We start from the raw sequence: 22,529 nt of genomic DNA, 5'->3' as shown, positions 1-22,529 counted from the left end.
AACTGTGAAAATAAAATATAGAGAGAGAGAATGAAGAGGAAAGGCAGGGAGGTTAACCAGATATGAGTCTCCGGTTTGCTACCCTACACTGGGGATGGGGGATAGGGGTAAGAAAGATGACAGAGAGGAAAATGCTAAAAAAAGGGGGAAAAGAAGAAAGACGCACACATGGAGACACACACACAAAAGGCCTTCCAGTTAAAGTCGTTCACACAGGCCGGTAGATCGCAAAAAGCGCAATAGCACTTGCACGGTCTTCTTCTGTAACGGTAGGCCCTTTCAATGTTGTAGAATTCTTTTTTCGGAAAGCGGTTGGTCGTCCAGTTGGTGAAGTTCGTGGCGAAGGCATTCCCTCAGTCCGCAAAATAAAATAAAAAATGTGCAGATCCCATGAACTGTGGGAATCGATGTTATGCGCAGCATTTTGCAGGTATCTCGCTATCAAGCATTGTTTGGGGTTCCGCAAACCGTTACCAGAAAAACCGTTTTTGTGCAAATTGAGTGGTTGTGCGTGCTGGCCACGAGCGTAGGTGTGTGTGACGACAGCAGTCGAAGACGATCGTATGGCAGCAAAGGCATATATATACCTGTGCCGGCCGTTCGACGCGAACTTACGACACGACGATTCTTGGGTTCTGCATGAGTAGTGGACGAGCGTAAGTGAGAAAAACACAGATTGTCATCAGCGACTACGCGTTATACAATCGTACCCACATATGGCTATGTCATGTGGTATATGTATGTTGAAACGACAACGGCAAATGAACTCAGGAGAAGAAATGTTGAAACGGTGGTTAACTTAGGCGATCATGAAGTTAGTACAACATCGCAGAGTTTCTACGTAGCCTGAACTGCTACGAAGAAACTGCTGGGGATTGTGTGCTGGTCCCGGAGATAACGGGACACGGCGCCTCAAAGCACGATCTGTCGCAAGGAAGACGAGAGAGTGGCACGTGGCGCACGTCGCGCCGAGGGTTTCGAAAGAGCTGGCTGCCTTTGGAGCGAGATAAATATGCGTGCGACCCTGGCCTAGTGGTTAGAACACCGGGCTGATGCGCTCCACGGCAGAGTTGCGATTCCACTCTCCGTTACAGATTGTTTTCTTTTCATTATTGCGAGGCAAGACAGGAACCTACCTACCTACCTACCGTAAAGTGACAAGAATGAGGCAAAGAATGCCTCGCACTAAAGAGCGCAAAAACAAACAGCAATATCGGTGGGTGTATTCCTCGTTTCGTTGTGGCGCGTGGACTTATGTAATCGCTTGTTTTTGGCGTTCGACAAAGAAAGGCGATAACGCGCACGATAACGACGGGGCGCGAGATCGTTTTCGGGGAAATAACTTATCAGACTTGCGAGGATGCGCGCCCTTCTATATTTTTGCTGCAATATGGGAGCGTTTGTGTGCTCCGCCGCTAGGGCGCCGAATGCGTTGCATTCAATGCCGTTGCTCGTGAAGCGCGACATTTGCGGTAGGAAGCTTATATCGAATCGTTTTTGGTGCAACAAGCACAACAACGATGACGACAATGACGAACAACAAAGTCCATGGATGAGCTTTTAATAACGAAAGATACACAGAACAAAGGCAGCGGTGACCCTCTTGCGAAAGTAACGGTATATTCCCCACTTAATTTCATTTCCGGGGGTTCTCGAGCTCTCCGATAAAGCCCGACTCGCCTTACTCGGATACGAGCAGAGTGAACGCACACCACCGAGGCGTGCAACAGCGTTCTAAAATGGAGTTAAATATAGAACACGTACTCCCGCAAGAAAAGGCATATCAATACTCCTTTTGTAGCTAATCTGTACTCTTTAGCACATTATAAGTGCCGCAGTATCTTCCGATATTGAACATCTGATGTTCAGAATCAAAGTGCACGCAAGCCTGTACTATAAAGATGTCTGAGCTCTGGGATCGCGCGCACACGTGCTTAAAGTCATAATTTAAAGCATGCGTTAAGAGTAGGAGTAGGATGGAATCGAATATCAAATAGTGCCCGTATAGTTTGCGAATAATGAGCAGCCGTTATCACGACTAATATAAAACGATGTTCACATCCTAGTACTCCTAAAATTAGCAAGTTTCTGTCATTACATAGGACGTTATGAAGCGTCGTTTATTAAAAGCACAAATGGAGCATTAGGAGTAAACTCTTCAGAGAGTGCGAATGATTGTTGTATAGCCTGTAAATTATGGCAACCTAAGTGACGTAGCCTGCACCACTACGCAAGTTCTCATGTTTTATGTCTATACTATGCCCGCGGAGGTGAAAATTTACCGTACCTTTGCTCCAATTTTACGTTTGATTGACTGCAGTTGACGTTTCGATGTATTCGAGAAGTATTCGAAAAAGTTCAGAAACTCCTCTGGTGGTTTCCTAAGTATGCGTCAGCATTGTGCCACTTTATCATCTCCAAGCAGCCCTGTGTCATTATTAATATTATGTAACTTGATCAGACCAGCATAAACCCTCATAAACCTAATCGGTCGTTCGCTTATCATGTTTGATAGCGAGAATGATAAAGCAGGTTTACTTAAGATAGAGTTCATTACGGTACTCGAAACCCCGACCATTGGTGTTAATTTAGGTGAAGTCAATTAGCCATATTTAATTAAGATATAGTTAAGTAAGGCACTCGAACCTTCAACCTTTGGTGCAAGTCTAACCCATGACCTTTGGTGTTAAGGTGAGTTAAGGTTAATTTAGCGAAGCTCTTGCAGAACCTCCACTACATTTGCTTAGGGGATATACAATGTTTTATTGATGGTTCGGATGCTTGTTTTGACCTTGTTATTTAATGAAACATATGCTGTCCTATGTGTTGTATGGGTGACTTCAATGAATGTATGTGCTGTTCGCTTCTCTTTTCTGAGCGCTTGTAGCCTCTGCCTTAAGCGGGTATGAGCCAACTTTTAAGAGGGCATGAGCCATTCATTGTCTTATATGATGGACGAATTTCTAGTTGGCTAGGCGTAGAAATGTTTATGTATTTAAAATATTCGCATTTACGAATATTGACCACTATTCGATTTGTTATTCTAAAGCTGCAAATATTCACACACACCGAGTTAAAGAGTTCTGCGGATATTGCTCGTAGCCGGGCGTAATATTTAACGCAAAACATCTTTTTTTTTTTTACGACTTTTGGTAACAGTGAAGATTATGGGCGGATTTACAGTTACACTATTAGCTTAGCAGCACTGACTAGAAATATCATTTAATGTTTTGCCCTATAGAGCCCATATAATTTATATAGAGTGGAAACCCCACCTGTCCGTTTTTAGTTACCTGACTGACGATCTTATCGCTACCGATGAGGAAATCGTCGTCGGACGGCGAATGCAAATTACGAGTCTTCGGGCATGATAAAACCTGTACTGTAGGCGACAGCATCATATCATGCGTAGGCCTTGTTTGAACTGTGCTTACGTCCACGTCACATGCCACGAGCATCCCGCACATTATTCCGCTTCCGAAGATCGGATGGTGAGAAATCGCCGCGTCGTGGCTTTCCTCTCTCCACCATTCGGCTTCTGCGTCACCTGGCGCTCTCGTCCTAATAACCTCACGGTAGTCTCAAGGGCTTCAGCTGTTCGATAGCTCTCGTTGGAGCAGCGTGACTCTATCGCTGCACGCTCGCTGTACTGCTCCCGTTGATCGCACAACATCAAGAGGCGTGAACTGAACCGCAAGCCAGGTTTGAAAGTTGTCTTTAGCAAGTGGGCATTCGAGCGCGCTATCAAGGTGTGAGTATGCTGCTTCAGAACTTGTACTATTCTGTGTCGACAAGCCATATGACATGTGTTGCTTTTAACCGTTAACTACCGAGTTCTTTTAACGAAAAAAGTTTTCAAAGACCAAATTTTCACTTATTTGAGAAATAGTGTTAGACTGGCGTTTTGTTTTCTTCATTCATTCGAAATAATAATGAAATAAACTTATCTGAGAAAGAGACGTTCCCTCAACACTGGTGTTAGTTTCAAGCTTAATTGTCAGTAAGGAAGCTAATGACGAAAAACAAAAGTATATGAGTCGGGGCCGAATCTCCAACTGCTCGAGCGGAGTTCACGAGTTCACAAGCATGAGTTGTATTCAGGAGGGAAATCAAAGATGTGTCCTGCACGAATGTCTTTGGCAATGTTGGTAGGAACTGCTATGACAATTATAGCTGCGTCTTAATAATTAAACCTTTAAGGAAGCGGCATAATAAAAGAAAGTTCGGCAGCATATTACACTCTTGTAACACGTGAAAGCGAAAGTCTGCTGCGCACGTGGTAGTGCATTAAGTTATACTCTCGGAGGGGTCAGACTCCTTGCAAGACATAACGAGCCGCAAGGTGAAGTAAACTTATGGCGCTATAGGTCAACCTCCTTAACGAAACATGCGAGCACCTAATGCACTACCTAGAGGTTCTTTCGTTCTTTCTTTCGTTCTCGTTCTTTCTTTCCTTCTTTCTTTCTTTCTTTCTTTCTTTCTTCATTCATTCATATTCAGCCATTGAACTTTTGCTTACTTATGGGGCTATGCGAGATTCCTGATGATATCTTTGTCTCACTGGGTTAGATGCCACTCTTTTCGTGTACGAGCCATTGCAACGAGCCACTTACGGCTTTCGCCCTAAAAAGATTATTCGTGGATCAAGTGATGTCGGTGTAATTATTAATTCACCAGCTATATCACGTCTATTAAAATCCGCTTTTTTTAAGGAATTTCTTCCTCTTTCCTTATGAGACCCCGGGCTGTGCTTCCAAAGGTTTACTGTATCATTCTCACTGTACCGCCGCTGTTTAATCGGGCCTAATTTTCTCCTTCCACCAAAATCAATCTTCGTTGGTTTCTCATCGACGTAGCCCTCAACAGTTCTCATTGTGTGTCTAAGTCATTGTATTTATAATTTTGATTACTACGACCACCAAAGTGGCTCACTGGCTATGGAGTTTTCTCGCTGAGCGTGGGGTCTGCCATGTCCTGCTTCTGCCACCTCGGTTGAATTTTCCTAGGGCGGAATGGAAGAACAGCCGCGCACTGTACGGGGTGCGCCAGCTAATTTTAATGAACGTTTAAAAATATGCCGAAGCACTTTAGGAGGACGCGACCATATACATTCCACAGAGCAAGTCATGCTATTCATATATTATGCTTAATGGCATAATTATTCAAAATTACCCAACTACACATGTATTCACTGTAGCGCAAAACTACCAAGGAAAGTGTTGTAGATCCGTCTCTGAAGCATTTAATTCAATAGATTCTAACTTCCTACTTGTTACGTGATCATTTTTTTCTGTGTCCCAAAGAAAGCCCGCTAAAAAATCACCGCCCAAGCACTCCGCCCAGATGGTTCACCAACGAAGCTGAAACGTGCAGCCCCGGTTTTTATCACTGAGTTAATCTCGGGTTAATCTCCGTTTTATCACGAAGTTAATCCAGACGGTTCACTAAACGGCGGTTTTGTACGCTGCTGCACCCTCTGTACGCAATTGCTGCTCGCTCTTGGCTGCACGGACCTGTCCTCAGGCTGCAGCATCGGTTCTGCTCGCGGCGTTGCTGATCGAAAGCTGCCTGCTCCTAAGTAGTGCGTATGCCGCGTGGCCTATCCATTTCAGAGCTGGAGAGAAACGCACGCTCTGCTACGACGGAGAGAAACAACGTCACTACTCGTGCAGCTAATCCAACACCAGATCAATAGCACAAGACCTTTTCACTCCGATTCATGGCATCATGTTACCTGGCACGACTGCCATAGAATCTAATAGGGACGCTCCCGAGTAGGTAACGGGGATTTTGACGTCACCGCTTCCATCAGGCCAACCCTGTCAATAGAAATTTTGGGCCAGTTAGCGCGACGTCATGGATCGGAGTTAACAGGCCTTGTGTTATATAGGTGGCGTTGGCTAATCTCACACCTCTCTTTCTCTTTTTTTTTTTCTTTCGCGCATGCACATGGGGTTGCACTGGAGGAGTTTTCGGCGTACGGGGGACCGACAGAGGGAAGGATGGATGGACGAATCGGCTAGCCATATACAGCTTCGCTGTAATATGACAAAAAAAAAAAAAACTCGTGTCATGGTCGCTTGTGCGCCGCTATTGCAGTGCTCTCCAACGTGCCGCGTATGAATGGGCAGTGCTTTTAGCCTGGTGTACTGCCGCTTCGAGCGGCCAACGCCTGCGTCGCTGCCCTGTTACTTTTTAAGCGCCTGGCTAATTGCGCAGTTCGTTCATACGCGGCACGTTAAAAAAAACTCCAATCGTGGCTCGCAAGCGAGCATGTAACGTGCTTTTTTTTCCATATTTAGCGGGTTTTGCATAAGACAGAAAAAATGATTACGTAGCAAGTAGGAAGTTCAAAACTACTGAATTAGATGTTTCCGAGAGCTCCCCCCAACTTTCTTATGGGAAGTACTGCCCTGAAGGTAATACTGGCGAAGTTGGTTAATTAATTTTGACTAATTATGAAATTACGCAGAACACAAGAAATACTGTGAATTGTTCCATACAATAGCCAACAATATGCATTTGGTCGCGCCCTCGTAGAGTGCTTCAGTATATTTTTAAGGTTTGACTAAAGTTAGCTGGGACAACCTGTATCGATCGGCGAAAAAAGCGCGATATAAATACCGACAAGGGAGGAACACAGGACAAGCGCTGACTGCCAACTACTTGAGTTTATTGTGTTATACGCGAACATACCCTTGAGGTGTCTTGTGGGGAGTGGGAATTATCATGCACTTTCGGCCGCGCATGCGTCAAGTGGTTAAAAAGTGAACTCGTAAGAATGGAACTAAAATGCACTGTCAGATCAGTGGCGGAGATACCTATACTATTCGTCAGTATAAGAGCGATTGAAGTAGCACTTTACACATCTTGGCAAAAGCCTCAGCAAAATATGCCGTGCTGTTCGGTCTCTGTGCCGGTGCAGATGGATTCGCACCAACTACTAGCTCGCGCTTTCCCACCTCTTTAAGAGACCCTGTACATTACGCTGCCCGTCAAACATCCCGAACTGGTCAACGTAAGTCCAGCTACCTCGCCTACGTGTCCCTTTTACTGCACATTGTATATCCTTGGGACCATAACATGGTGTCCCAGCTAACATTTGCCAGAGTTTAAAAATATGGGATTGCCACGTAGCTGGACAGAACCAAGGTAACGTTGTTTGCCGTCGCTTGGAGATACTCGAAATACATTTTTAATTGTACCTAATTACATAAGCAGTCCTAATTAATAGACTTATCAGATATTATAAATAGATGAAAAGCGTTAATGAGAAAATTGTAGAACGGCATGAAAAACTCCCGGCACAGCTTTCTGTTGCTCAATAGGTGCTATATAAAAGTGTTTTTTCCGAGCGTGAAAGAATCCCGCGAATAAACGCACGCAAAGTGCCTCGAGCGGCATGCCGCGCGGCAATCTTGCGTGCATTTGTTGGCTTGTTTCACGGTCGGGAAAACACATTGTATACAGCCCGTATTGACCAACAGAAAGCTAGTGGCCTTCACAAAGGCATACTCTACATTAATTGGAATGACTGACAGCGCAGCATGCCAGGTCTGTGGCACCGAAGAAAACATTGACCACCTGCTGTGCCACTGTCCAAGATATGCCCCAGAGAGACAAGAACTTGTCAAAGCTTTTCAAAAACTGGACAATCGGCCATTTTCTGTGCAAGTGCTGCTGGAACAACGCCCCCATCGCCCGTCGGCCCATAAAGCGGTGAAGGCGCTTTTGTGTTTCTTAAAGACGACGGGTTTGTGCGACCATCTGACTTTTAATGCAATTTCTGTAAGACCTCACGCGTCAGTGAACTCGCCGCAATTTCCTTCTTTCCTTCCCTCCTCTCTCTCCCTGTGATCTTTGTTTTCCCCTTTCCCATTCTCCCGGTGTAGGGTAGCCAACCGTACCTTATTCTGGTTAACCTCCCTGCCTTCTACTTTTCTCTTCCCTCCTCCCCGTACCGGGAGTTTTTCATGCCGTTCTACAATTTTCTCCCTGACACCTTCCATCTAATCATATTATTTGAGAATTAATGAACTAATTAGTTAATTACCTATCTAATTAGGTAAATGAAAACAAAAACATTGGGTATCTGCAAGCGACGACAAACATTACCTTTGTTCTATCCAGCTACTTAGCTTTCGCATATTAAACTCTGGCTAAAGTTAGCTGGTACACCCTGTATACTGATAACTGATAAAACGTGCTTCATTACTACCGTCATACGTAGTAAGAGGGATCAGGCTTTGTGACACTACGAGTGAATAAATGCGCGATAATGTCAAAAACGGGCGGTTAGGTCATCCTCTCATAGATAACGCAGTCGAACAATAGCAAATGAACACGTAAATTCCTCTTGCCTCGCGATGGTGTACTCGCGTGATACCCGAAACTCAACTCCGTTCGAGCATTCTTTTTTTCCTTTCCTCGGCGGAAGAGGCCGACAGTTTGGCACTGAGAAGGGCTTTCGCGACAACAAATATCCGTTCGATGCCTTCACCGTGCGAAAGTCCGAGTGGGCCTCATTACGTTTCAAGGCTAAATTCTCCCGCCGGGAACGTATATGAATGCAGAAGCTCGCGTGTCGGATACGCATCGTGCGATGGGTTACAAACGCACCGATCACGAGGAGACTCATTTTTTCTTTCCCGCTTTCTCGTTTCCTTGTTATGCTTCTGTAGGAATCTTTCTCTACGCCTCTGGCTGCGAGTTACTTGAGAGGCTTATCATAGTCGTGTGAGGCACCTGGAGATGCTCACGGCCGATTTGCTTTTCCCACCATTTGTTCTCCTGGCTCTTTTATTCTTGTAAACAAGAACATTTCACCTATGCTGCAACGCCACATACCGGACTTTAAGCTTCTGTTCGTTGAATATGAAAATGTGGATATTGCAGAAATATGCTGTCCCCATAGAGAGAGAGAGAGGGGGGGGAGAAGGAAAGGCAGGGAGGTTAACCAGACTGAGTCCAGTTTGATACCCTACGCGTGGGGAGGAGAATGGGGAGGGAAAGAGAGAGAGAACAGTGACTGTTCCGAGCTCGAGGCCGTTAAGTCACTGAATGCTCATCTATATAATTTCTACCCGTGGTAATGCTCAAGGAGGCGTCAGCCATATTTTATGGGCTTGTGCAGGCAGAGACAATGAACAAGAAGAAAGAAAGGAATGGCGCACAGCTCGTCATAATGTAATAGAAAAAAGCGTGGTAAAATACGGCAAACGCTCTGCATGTGGTCCAGTTGGAAGTCAAACCTTCAGCCTTTCGTCTGAGACAGGGACATCTGGGGCATTGTTCCTGTGGTTAGTGCTGCACTCGATCGAGTGCAGCACTAACCACAGGAACAAGTTTGTGCCTTGTAGAGCGAATGTTATTTATGAGATTCCGCTGAGTTGTGGCCACGTGTACGTTGGACAAACAGGCCGCTGCATTAATATTAGGTTATTAGAATATGCCAATTCACTAGAAGATTCTAGAGGACAGCATCTTCCTAACCATTGCAAGACCTGCAGGCATGACGGCAATGTTTGTACTCCACTTTTCGGCAGGAGTAAGATTGTCGGACGCGCAAGCGATAAGAAAGAGCGTGAAGTAATCGAAGCTTTAGAAATCGCGAGATTAGGGCCGGATAAATGTGTTAGTGAGGCTTCCATACATTTGTACCGCAAGGAGTTGGCGTTTCTAGGCTTGACTACATGACAGCGGCATTGGTCTTTGCGGTTGGTGCGCATGCGTTCTGTTGTTGGTAGGAAAGCGGCGTTGGAGCATTAAACCAGTTGTTAGTCTGCGCCTGTGTCGTGTGGTTCTTTCTCTGTCTTGTTCTTTTTTGCGCAGTTTTTCTTTGTTCTCATAATGTCATACCAACTAGCCCCTCACCGTACGCTTCTAGACGGTGAAACAATTAACAAAAATTCGCTTCTGAAAAAGTCAATATTGAACGAAAAGCCCGTGACAAAGAGCTTAGTTGGAAATAAGTAAATACTATAAACAAATAAGAGAAGAAAAGTTCAATGGTGGTTTAGTATTCCTGTGCTGCTCCTCAACTGTGGTCGACCAATGGATATCCAACGTTTCGAGAAAGGGAATTGTATTCCTTGTGATTCTGACGAAGACGAGTGCACATGTCGAAATGTCGGCTACAGCGACATCTCTTGCTTCAAGTTCTGCGAGCCTGTCTTGTTCAGATATGCTGCCTTGTTCAGATAAAGGTGACACTAGTGTCGATTAACAAGCAGTGCACCTGGGAAAGGTAAAGAAGCTCTATACTGAGGGCATTCATTTGCCGTGACGACGAAATAGAGTCGGCCTATCTTGGGGGCACCATAAGGCCGGTCAAGCTGTTAATCCGGGCATCCGGCGAAGTATCCCCCTAAGCCTTTCTCCATCTGCCTCCTTCTTAGCCAGTGCTTCCCAAACTGTCTGTTGCGGACCTCAGCGTCATCAAGAGTGTTGAAGGATAGCTTTACAGAGCTTTAATTAACGTAAGCCGTCGATTGAAAGAGGGAACGAGACACTTTTGGGAGGAACCTGATTCCATCTGGTTTCCACCGTGCCGGGATATGTTTTTTTTTTTTTTTTCATTGTTCAACTTTGACGTCATAGTTCTACGGAAACCCGCAAGGTAGAGAGAAACCCGCAGGTGGATCAACTTTACACGTTCCACCGGATCACACGATAACCCATTTAGAATATTTTACATTTATTACGTAGTTTTTTTAAATAAGCAACAAAGCAGCTATCTCAATTCTATTCAGAATTTGAACTCTTACAATGGCGAATTTTATAGCGAATGTGTTCAGCAGGTTACGGTGAAACGTTTTGTTTGTTTGTTTGTTCTTCCGTATTTATTTATTTATTTATTTATTTATTTATTTATTTATTTTATTCAAAATACCCCCAAAGGCCCTCATTACGAGGATATTACATGGGGGAGGGGGCAATCACAAGCACTGGTCATTAGTTAGTACATACTAAAAACAAGAGAGTGTAACAGAAGTAATAATACAGTGAAACATAGGTAATATACAAGATAATTAGGTAACAATTATCACAGAGAAAACATTAGTACATATTAGGAGACCATAAGGCAACTGCAATGAAAAACACCAACAAACATCGAAAACACTGTAAAAGTACCAAAAAAGAATAATAATACGATTAGGCGACAAGTCGTGAGCGAATTAAATGTTGAAACTTAGTCAAGTCTGGTTCCGTGGCAATGACTGATGGTAAGGCGTTCCATTCAGTTATTGTGCGAGGTAAGAACGAATATGCATAATGGGATGACTGGCAGTTAATGCGTTTGACTTTGTATGGATGGTCACGGCGTGGAAAAATAACTGTTGGTGACTGAAAGAAATCATTGTGAAGTGATGGGTGGTGATAAAGCTTATGGAGAAGTGTTAAGCGAGAAATTTTACGGCGAAGTGCTAAGTTGTCCAAGTCAGCTTTATTCTTTAACGAGGTGACGATGGTGTAACGTGAATAATCTGAAAATATAAATCGCGCAGCACGGTTCTGCAAGGCTTCGATGTTACTGATGATATAAGTTTGTTCGGGATCACAGATGGCAGACGCGTATTCTAGTTTAGGACGGATTAATGTTGTGTATGCTAGTTTTTTAACATGCATTGGGGCTTCTCTTAAGTTATGTTTAATAAGTCCGAGAGTACGATTTGAAGAGGCAAGGGTAAGATTAATATGATTATTCCATGATAAGTTTGACTGAAGATTGATGCCAAGGTACTTGTAAGTAGTTCATAGGCATTCTGCTGTTGTGCACGAGGCAGCGACCTTGGTCTCTTGCCACTGCTGCCGCGTTCTGTTAGGTCAGAGCGCAATAAGTACCAGTGAATTCAAATATTGATGCGCGTTAAGTATAATCCAGAATGGACAATGTAAATCTGGAACCATCCAGTATACGGTGCGTCTCGTAGCCCAAGGGTGGCTTCCCAATCTGTAAAATCCCGACAATGATTGCGTACGCTGTGAAAGCGGCTTCCTTGAAATTAGGTGCCACCAACCAGTTCGTCGCTCGCAGCAGCAGGGTATTTTTCAAGAGAGGAAGTTCCACGATGTACAGTGCCTTTATTTGCACTTCCAAACCTCTAACTACCACGACAGAATTCAAATGAGGACAAACGGCGTCCAAGCGATCGTCTTTGCAGCGTACGGCCAAACGCCGGAGGCGGCCATTTCAGCGCTCAATTATTTCCAGCCCTGAGGCACACTGATGACAGCGCGTCGCCTCGTGCAATTTCAGTGCAGCTACGATGCCGTCAGTGGAACTCGCTCTTCGACGATTCTTCGTTATATGACGCGTCGTGACGCAGCCTGCGTCAATTTTACGTGTGCCGAAGCCGAAGCGTTCTTTAACCTTCCACAACCACGCACAGCCAAGCGCCATTTGGATGTCACTGGCAGGAGGAGGAATAAACTTTATTAGTTGAAATGAGCCGACGCAAATACGACAAACAAGAAATAACAGCACTCACGGGTGGTTGTAGCTTGTAGTGTGCCTTTATAATGATAAATAATCAATATCCTTTGTGTGCATGCGATGATCCCGTACGTGTGGATTATTATTATTATTATTATTATTATTATTATTATTATTATTATTATTATTATTATTATTATTTACAGCCGAGATGTGTTCGGTCTCTGCGCTGGCAAAACGTGTTTCCCATATTGCGTGCGAAATCACTGTTGCATTTGACCGCAGACTCATAATTTCTATTTTCAGTTTTATTCTGTTTTCTTCCCAATTATCCACAGAATAAGCATGGCGCCAAAGTTAAGGAAACAATGAAAGTCGGAGAAAGGATCCATCGTCAGGGGAGTGGTCCGTAGAGCGCGCAGCACCAAGGCTAGCGATGTTCAGCAAGAAAACAGGCAAGTATACAGACTCGGAAAGGACAAGGTCCACGTTCAACAACTCTACTTGTGTCGCGACCCGGGGAGCTTAACCTTTTATTTGATCATGTGCAAATATTCTCGACATCGAAAGCCGATCGAATATTTTGCTTTTAAGTTCGTGTAAGTCCAATTCGCGGATTTACCGGTAATTTCGAGTGTCCATTGACGACCCATTATAGGTCGCCGAAATCGATACAGTCATAGATGCCTGTTTGGGGAAATACCAGCGCAATTGTCGCCAGTCTATTGACTGTATCAAGGGTCTGCTGAAGAAGGACGCTCGGCCAATTTGATTTTGATTTAAAGGCCATGTGCTAAAGTGAACAGCTTCACAATTAGAAAGACAACGAAATGCAGCCACGCCTGACGGGGCGCTACCACTTATGAAGACAGTTTCACACAAGCTGTGGCAGCGGAAGACAAGTATTTATCAAGTATACCTAGAATAAACATTCACATACATATGCAGAACTCACAATGCACAATTCGTATACTCGTACACGAGGAATAACAGATAAATGTGCGAGAACTCGTACACAGGTGACAAAGTATACAAAATAGGTATGCAAACGACCATTATATACGTACATATACACCCCTACATTAAAAATAAACACTACAATATATTATATTTTAAACTATTCGCCAGGATGTTTGAAGGGCTAGAAATAGCGTGAAAAGGAATTGAAGTAATTATGGCTTTAATATTTTCTTAGATTTATGATTTGTAATAACTTGAATGTCATTTAAGAAATTCATAGTTTGATGATATAGCGTTTGTGACCCATAGTCCGTCCTATAAAGGTTTGTCACTTCTGTAAGTAAGATGGCTGAATGTGTACGCCAATTGCTGATGGGTCGGCGATGTTAGCCAAAAGGCGCGTGGTTCCGTTACTAAGTAAGCTGATGCGCTCTTTCTTTTTGTAAGATAACTTGCGGTATTTTAAATAAGGAAGCCTTGTTTCTATAGGCTGCCACCAAATTTATTTGGTTGATCTCCCCGTGTTTCCTTTATTAACACAATACCGAAGCAGTCGTCGGAATGCGATAACGTACGTGTACCGTGGAGCGAGTAGCTATCAAAGAAGACCAGGTGGTCAAACTTAATTCACAGCCCACCACTACGGCTTGCTTCGTATTAAAGCCAAGCTGCGGTTTGACGCGTAGACATAAACTGTTATCGATATAATGCGTTCCGTTGTAAAAGTACATCCAGCCTCTTTTCTAAATGACAGCTCAGACAGATTTACCATACACTGGTGTATTGCATAGCCTGCTGCGTACGTCCTAGGTGCATCTGGTCGCTATGGCCGCACGTGTCAGGGTCGCTACTCTCACGACGTTGTCTTTCACTTTTTTTCAGTATTTCCTCGTGACTCCTCACGATTTCTCTTAACTCCAGTAACTTCTTATAAAGCTTACATCAGAGCATTTCAGAGGGGATGTTATTCGCATTTGTATTAGCGACAGAAAAGTATGTTTTCGTAAGAAAGTCGATCATATCTTTCTTTTTCTTCTTCAGACGTTGTTCATCACGTCCCGGAGAGGCCTCACTTCTCATATCGCGCTTTTTGATTTTCTTTCGTTTATTTCTTTAAAATTAACGATAAGAAAAGTATTGTGGCATAATGCATGCTGCGTGTAACAGTTCTTCCCATTGACGACCACGATCAGTCGCCTGCCACAATTATTTCGTTTTCGTCGCAGGAATATGCTGTGGCACGTTTTCCCTGATTGTGGCCATCTTCTCGATGTTCGTACTGATCGAGTTTGACGACTTCTACGGGGACCTCCTGAACAAGGTTTGACGGGATCATTTTCTAATGTTCTTCCAGCAGTTGCAAGACAGGCTACTACTGCTAGTAAATGTATTGTCACCTTAGTTCAAGCCTAAAAATAATTTTTTTCATTCAAAGTCTATTTGATAGTATCACATATACCGCTCTCCGGAGATTCGTTTATGAATTCCTCACTTCAAAATTTTAGCCAGTGCTTCTTTTTTTGAATGCGCTACAAAATTTAGACCTCTGAGGCAGTGTCCATATGACAGCTACTCCAACGAGCTTTCTTATTTGTTTTTGTTTGTTTGTTTTCCTACTCGGAATACCTGCCGTAAATCATATTACGAATAAAAAGCTTTTTAAATAGTATAATATAAAGTTGCGCAGCCAAGTCTGATTCAAGTAGTGCAGAATGCGTTCACAAACTTAAATTATCAATCGGCCAATATAGTGTATGGCATCACGGAACACCGAGCTTAAGTGTGGCCTCTCAGAGCATTTCAAGCCTGATTACCCGAGTGCCAGCATCCGCCGTAAGCGTAGGAGCCGATCGCATATATTGCGTGCCACTGAGTTCAGTATAGTTGGCGGTTGCCCGCTGTGTTTTTCAAGAACGAAACAGCTTAAGGTAACAATGTAGCATTAAAAAAAAACATTATCATCGGCAGCAGTAGTGGCTGGGGCTGGGGTGGGAAGGTGGGGGGATCGAGGAGGGCATAAAGTGGGATTGCTCCCATTGCGGAGGATACATAGCCAAGCCACTCAGTGGCTGGCAAACAACCACTCCCTCCTCTACATACAACCACAACACTCTACCGCCCCACCTTCCCTTCCCTTTCCATAGCCGCCAAGTACGACGTACAGTTGCGTTCAATATGAGCCTACTTCAACACGGTACCCGTAGTTGAAGAAACACCAAGAAAGCACGGCGGCGTCGCAATACGAAAAATTTGAGAACAAACACCGTTCCAATTACTGGTATTAGTTACACCAATTTATTGTATGCATTGCGCCGCCTGACAAGATTGGAGTCGCTTTGACCATAATTATCGTGTTGCAGCTCATATCGAACGCGAACGTAAACAGCGCTGTGCTTAGCTGCCATTTGAGGGCAGTTATCGCGCATCGTGGACGTCAGCGTTCACACCACATGGACGTGCATTGCCCATTTTTGCAGCAAGTAGCCATAACACCGGGCTCCACAGCCTTCAGCGTGTGGAAAGATGTGGGCTCCTGCTTCGACATGTCCGCCAACCTGTACTTCTTCAACATCACCAACGTGGAGGCGGTCAAGGCGAGAAGGGCCAACCCTCGCCTGCGCCAAATGGGTCCTTACTCTTACCGGTGAGCAGAAGATGTCTGCCAGTCGTGAAATCTAGAATGCCACGAGGCAAAAATCGTTTAGGTCCAGTCAACTAGGCTACATGGGCACAAACGCGTAACGTGTACCCACGTGGCCCCATGTATAGTGGTCTACAAGCAGCATACATTTGGCAGGGACGTCTTTGAATGGCCACAGAAATTCAAATGCGTTCTACAAGCTATCTTTGCACTTCCCATGATTCTCGCATTGCTTCGGAGGGAAACAGATGCGCGAGGGATTTGTCGCGCGAGTAGGCCGCAGGCCTCGTATGTCGATGTCATATCATTAGCAGCTCGTTTGATTACGCTTTATCATCAATTACTTAAGAGCTAGAGGTACTTCTGCTACGCGAAAAACCTCTCGTACCACCGTCCTCGATGAACTAGTGTCAAATACAACGTGAGGGGGTGTGCACTGCGACACTGTGTAGCCTGGCATTTTGCCATCATTTAATTGATTGATCAACTAATGAGTTCCGCAGTTTATGTGCATGGCTTGCAAGGGCACATATAAACACATTGGATTAGTTCTTACCGTCGCATCATCTGCAGTGTAGAACTTGGGGTTTGAAGAACGGCTGCCATTTTTTTCTTGCGCTTCTGCACTGGAACAGCAGGCCCACGACTTTCATAATTAATTTTCTATCAACGAACCAAATGCCCTCAATATCTTGCTGTAGGAGGCACCTTACTAACACGTCAGGCAATACCATCTTCAGGTTTCATTAAACATTCTTTCTCTCTCCCTCCCTGTAACCTAGGGCAAGTAAACGCTAGAATATACAACTCATACTCGCTTAATTTGGCACGCGCGACGGTTGATATATAAATAAAAAAAGAATTATGTCAATAATCCAAGTATGTACTGATCGAATGATTAATCACCAAGTCTTAGACAGTATTATTTCTCATTTACATGCGTACTCCGTTGCAAGCTTATCCACCTTACAGCTATGCATGTTTACGAGCAGATGCAGAAAACAAGACTCATCAGCGCGCGGGCCTGTGTGTGTAAACACGGAAAGGTACGCAGAATGTTTGTCTGGCGAGGCTTCCCACCAGACCTATTTATTTACTCGCCTCGCGACCTATATGGAAGTGCTGTGACATGAGCAGCATATGTGTTACTTGTAGAAGTTGACTTTTTCCTGCGGTGTATATGCATGCATAACACGCGAGTCGGTACAGTTAGCCATGAATGGCGATATCTTGTTACACCACACATATCTGCAGAATTGAATGGCTCAAGGACAACATCACGTTCAACGACAACGGAACTGTGTCCTTCCTGGAGAAGATGATCTTTCATTTCGACGAGGACAATTCCGCTGGCACGGAGGACGACCTTGTGACGACCGTCAACGTGCCGTTCATCGTAAGTCGTCCCAGCCACGAATGTCGTCTGCCTGCGCCGCAAAACGTAGCTGCTTTTCTATTGGCGCGTTCAGCGTGACACAGCTGGGACAGTGATGTTGCGAGTAGCGACACTCTGTCGATTGCTACCTAAGCGACCGATGCTTGTACGACTGAGCTCATGCGCGAAATGAACGTGCTCGCTGTGGCGTACTTCGAAAATGTTCCATGACGAATTAAGCTTCAAAAATAAATATAATTGTCGATAGCGCCAACACTGAATAACCACTTCACTGCGTTTCGCCAATTCCGTTTTGTGCTATGCGATATGCAAGCGATGGTTCCGCCAGCGAACGGGAAAGAGGATCAGCTCTGCGCTTCAGTGAGCGGATGGCACCCTCGATGTGTGCCGCTCATCCGTCCGTGATTCCATCATTCAAACGGCACAAGCACACAAGTTCAGCAGTAGTTTGTGCGTATGGGATGTAAAAGAGACGGGGGGATTGCAACTGGTTCTAACTCACCGAGAAAAAACAAAGTAATCATGCGAGGAAAATCTAGAAAAAAAAAACAAGAACAATAACTGTTAACGAGAACTCGTGTGACGCGTCTTTGGTGCATGATCTTTTTGGTGGGCACTGCTCAGCTCGTGGATCAGTGCCGTCAGCATTGTCCGAAAGGCCCCTCATCCGGGTCACAGTTGCAGCCGTAAGCACCGGTGTTCCATTTCCCTCTGTTCCCTTCGGCTGAAGGAGAAGGAAGTTTCTCGTTCTTTTTTTTTTCTTTTCTCGAGACATGGCATGGTATCAGAAATTAAATGACCCGTCGTGGTAGCTCAATGGCGTTGCGCTGCTGAGCCTAAGGTTGCGGGTTCGATTCCACCTGTGGCGGCTGCATTACGGTGGGGGGAATCCAAGAACGCCTGTGTACCGTGCATTGTGTGCACGTTAACGATCCGCAGCTGGTCAAAATTAATCCGGAGCAGAGGCGTGCCCCATAGGCAAACCGTGGTTTTGGCACGTAAAACACCAGATTTCGCCCAAAATAAGCTATTTCTTTATATTAGAGAGGGAACACAAGACGGCCACTTCCGATTTAAAGTGGCAAGCTGCTGCTGCTGCTGCTGCTGCTACCTCTCTGTCAATACAGGGTAATCATTTTTTTAAAGTTTTATACAATTTTTTAAAAGTAGCCTGTTGCACGTGATATAATTCTAGTCCTTGAGGTGGATTATTTAGAAGCGGACATTACTTGCACGAGAAATCGAAACAAATATTCAACTAATTAACAAAAAATGTACTAGTTATCTTCTCAATTACTTTACGGTATATATTATAGTTTACAAGTTGCAGCCAGTGAGATTGCAAGGCGTATTCACTTCAAATATATTTCCGGAATAACACCAGTCTCGAGATATGCGCCATCAAACTCGCTGTAAAAATGCAATGTTGTTCCACGTTTTGTTCCAACTTTTTTTTTTTTTTTTGACAAAACGATGTTTTATGCATTGAAGCACAAAAGCAACTGGAGCGCCCATGTATTTCGTTTCAGACTTTGGGAAATATCTCGAAACTGGCGTCATCCTGAAAATTCATTTCAAGTGGATACGTCTTGCAAGATCACCTTCTAAAATACGTAAATTGCAATATATGCCACAATGTAATCAAGAAGTTAATTAGTGATTATATTTAATTAGTTGAATATGTGTTTTGATTTCTCGTGCTAGCAATGTCCGCCTCTTCGAATAATTCAGCCCAAGGACAAGAATTATGCTATATATATATATATATATATATATATATATATATATATATATATATAGTCATATCATGAGAAGCCAACAAACACTGACACCAAGGACAACATAGGGGAAATTACTTGTGCTTAATAAATGAATGAAAGAAACGATAAATGAATGTAAATCAAAGTGCATGAAAAAACAACTTGCCGCAGGTGGGAACCGAACCCACAGCCTTCGCATTTCGCGTGCGATGCTCTACCAACTGGCTACCGCGGCGCCGTTTTGCCATCCACTTTTTTGGTTATTTATGTGTCCTAGTAGAATCTTGGGAGTGTTAGCCAGCACCACCACTCACAGACCTTGGCGGCGGATGTGGAATGTCCTTTTTGCCGCAGGCGTCACGACAGCGTGATCTTCTTGGGTGAAGGCAACTGGTCAATAAACCCACATATGCTACCTGAAGGCATCAATATTGCCGAATTAACCCCCTCTCTTCTCTCTTATATATATATATATATATATATATATATATATATATATATATATATATATATATATATATATATATATATATATATAGCTTGCTCCAAAATCTTCCTAAGAATTACATATTGTCGATGTACTGCATTCTTTTATCGCAGGAACAGTCACTCGTCTGATAAATGTACAGTATTTTCCTGCTGAGTGGAATCGTTCGAGTACACCTAAACATAAATGCACTCGGTTTCTTTATGTTGAATGATTCTTTTAGCAAACTAGCGTTGCGGCTATATATAGTTTTAAAACAAGTTCATTAGTATTATAGAACACTAGCTTGCACAATATTCAAGAAATTGTGAACAAGAATTGTGAATGAGAGCAGGCACTGCGCTGTTTATTTTGCATTGGCGTGCTGGACGGTTATCTGCCTTTGTCATTTGGTGCCAGATATCGTTAACGTCAATAAGTGTTAGCAAATATGGCTCTGTTTGTCTTGCTCCTCCACCGAACAAACTCAGATTTAAATAAAAAACGAGTTAGGAGTGCACAGGTGCGTCTTTCTGAGATTATCCCAGAGAATGCGCGGGAATCTTTTCCTGTGTCTGGAACGTTATTCTTGAAGTTACAGCATGCACTTTTCAAATTGTATCGCCATTCCCTGACCTTTTTCTGAATTAACCACATAGTTAGACTGTTACCATGTTTTTCCTCACCTCCAGTTTTTAATGCGTTTAACATTCTTTAGCTAACCTCGAATTCTTGGGACCACCTAACCATTTTCGTACGCCGATACCGAAGATTCTGCAGTCTAACACAGCGCTAAATACCGCAAGGTGGTAGCGGCGGTTCGGGGTGCGTGCTCGCAGTCTTTGCTCGTGACGGCTAGCTTTTTCAAACGTTTTTGTTCAGGACTGGGCGCATATGGTCGAAGATGCAGACGCTGTCGTTTTAGGCGCTGTGCCTCCGGCGTCTGAATCCAGAGGCGGTCGCAGACGCTGCACGGGGTTCCCATCTGGTGCTCGAGGAAGTGGCGCTCGAAGTACCGGTTAGCTCCCGCGTACGAGTAAGGCACGGTGGTAACGGGAGTGCCGCCCATAACACATTGTGCAACATACTGCCGCAAATACCCGCCTCTCAAAGCATGCTAAACGCATTCTTGCGCAATATATGTTCATCGAGGTCAGCGCATACTTACACCTTTCCAACGCAGGCAACGCAGCACCTCCTGAGCGGCCAGAGCCTTCTCCTGCGCTCCTTGGGACGCATGCTGCTGTCCAGCCTGAGCCAGGAGCTGTACTTGACGCGCAGCGTGCGAGAGCTCAGCTTCGAAGGCTACCCGGACGTACTCATGATGCTCGCCGCCGTTGCGCGCGGAGGCGCCGACGGCAAAGCGGCCGGTGGTCCTGGCGGCATCGACATCGTCAGCGTCTTCCGCAAGGGCTACCGCACGCTGGTCGACACGCTCAAGAACCAGCCCCAGGACGCGGCCGGACGCTTCGCCTACATGGCCGGGGTACGACGCCTGCGCTTCCTCTCGCTAACGCGCGGTGCAGCTGACGAGCAGCGCACAACTGCTATTCCGCTTGCACCTTGCGCCTTCCGCAGTTCACAGTATAGCACCAAAACAGATAGCCGAAGATAGCGAGCCGAAGAAGCAAAATTGGAGGGACGCAATTCAGATTCACCGTGACGCTTCGAAACACTTATCGCGAGACAAGAGTTGCGCTCGAACGCGGCAGCACGATGATTACTGAGATTTGGCTTAGAACAAAGCTCAGGGTCACTTCTCGGCGTTTAACACTCCGACAAGGGTCTCTTGGCGTTCAGGAGGGCGCTATATATATACAGGGTACTTTTTTTTAGCTGCACCAAATTCTTTAAAGATTGGCTATGGCAGATAACATAATTCTAACCCTTGATATATATTAATCGATGAGGCGATCATTACTTCTACGAGAAGTCACAATGTCCAATTGAATAATTAGTGTTACTACGCTAATTAACTATTTAATTAATTACTTTACGCCAGATATTTCAATCTACGAATTACAGGTGCTCAGTTCGCACGGTGTATCCACTTGGAACGATTTCTCTGGACGGCACCAGTTTCAAGATATTAATTTTCAACGTGGCCGACGAGATGCATTGGCGTTCCAGTTACTTTTTTTTTTAAGACGCTTTGAAGCGACTCACGTCGGCGATCCTGGCAGGATAAATGAAAGTCGCAGTGTTCTCCGATCGGCACAGTACTGCCTTACGCATTCGATCATCCACCGTGGCAACTGCGATACCGCGGAGGCGCTGTTCAAAAATAGTTGATTACTTATATTTAAGTACACATTCAAGTCGCCAGGTGGAAAACTGTTCTGATATACGTTGAACTCCACGAAGTAATACGTTCATTAGGCGGGAATCTGAGCCAAAATTAGCAGATGCATTTTGTGGGCATACTTACGTATGCCCACAAAACGTATGCCATACGTACGTATGCCATACGAGGGTGAAAACAGCTCCTTGAAATATTCGGGGTTCCAGCTTATCGTGAAACTGCTGCTTCGTTTACCAATAAAATGATTTGGACTGCTTATGAAGAGGTGAGTTGAAGGATTTAGCTGGCTCTACTGCCATTGTGTTCATCGTTAAGCAATATCCCTTAGAAATCCCACCATGCAGTTTACAAACGAGACTCACTTTGCTATTGTGATGCGTAATTGTTTTCTGTGTTCTGGATATATGAACAACGCTCCTTGAATTACAGAAATCATGATATAGAAATACGCTCATTGCAGCGCAAGAGACAAGATTTCTTACGTCAATTATCCTATTCCTTCAGATGCCACCTTGATACCACGTCTTTCATGAATAGACGTGTTCTGGAAGCCCGTTACGTCGTTAAA

At 44.5% G+C, this 22,529-nt stretch overlaps 1 protein-coding gene across 1 annotated transcript in view; it reads left to right on the top strand.

Moving 5' to 3' along the window:
• LOC142577933 (scavenger receptor class B member 1-like) overlaps positions 1-22,529 on the top strand; it is a 49,170-nt gene that overhangs the window by 3,935 nt on the left and 22,706 nt on the right. The window contains exons 2-6 of the mRNA XM_075687369.1: positions 12,775-12,891; positions 14,623-14,717; positions 15,874-16,040; positions 17,292-17,433; positions 20,843-21,145. Coding sequence (XP_075543484.1) covers positions 12,873-12,891; positions 14,623-14,717; positions 15,874-16,040; positions 17,292-17,433; positions 20,843-21,145 — 726 coding nt within the window. The 5' untranslated portion in view covers positions 12,775-12,872. The remainder of the gene's footprint in view (positions 1-12,774; positions 12,892-14,622; positions 14,718-15,873; positions 16,041-17,291; positions 17,434-20,842; positions 21,146-22,529) is intronic.

This window comes from Dermacentor variabilis, chromosome 4 (assembly GCF_050947875.1).
Source record: "Dermacentor variabilis isolate Ectoservices chromosome 4, ASM5094787v1, whole genome shotgun sequence".
In the NCBI taxonomy this organism is placed as follows: Eukaryota; Metazoa; Arthropoda; class Arachnida; order Ixodida; family Ixodidae; genus Dermacentor; species Dermacentor variabilis.
Note: the sequence above shows the minus strand (reverse complement) of the source record. Positions and strands in the feature narration are given on the sequence as shown.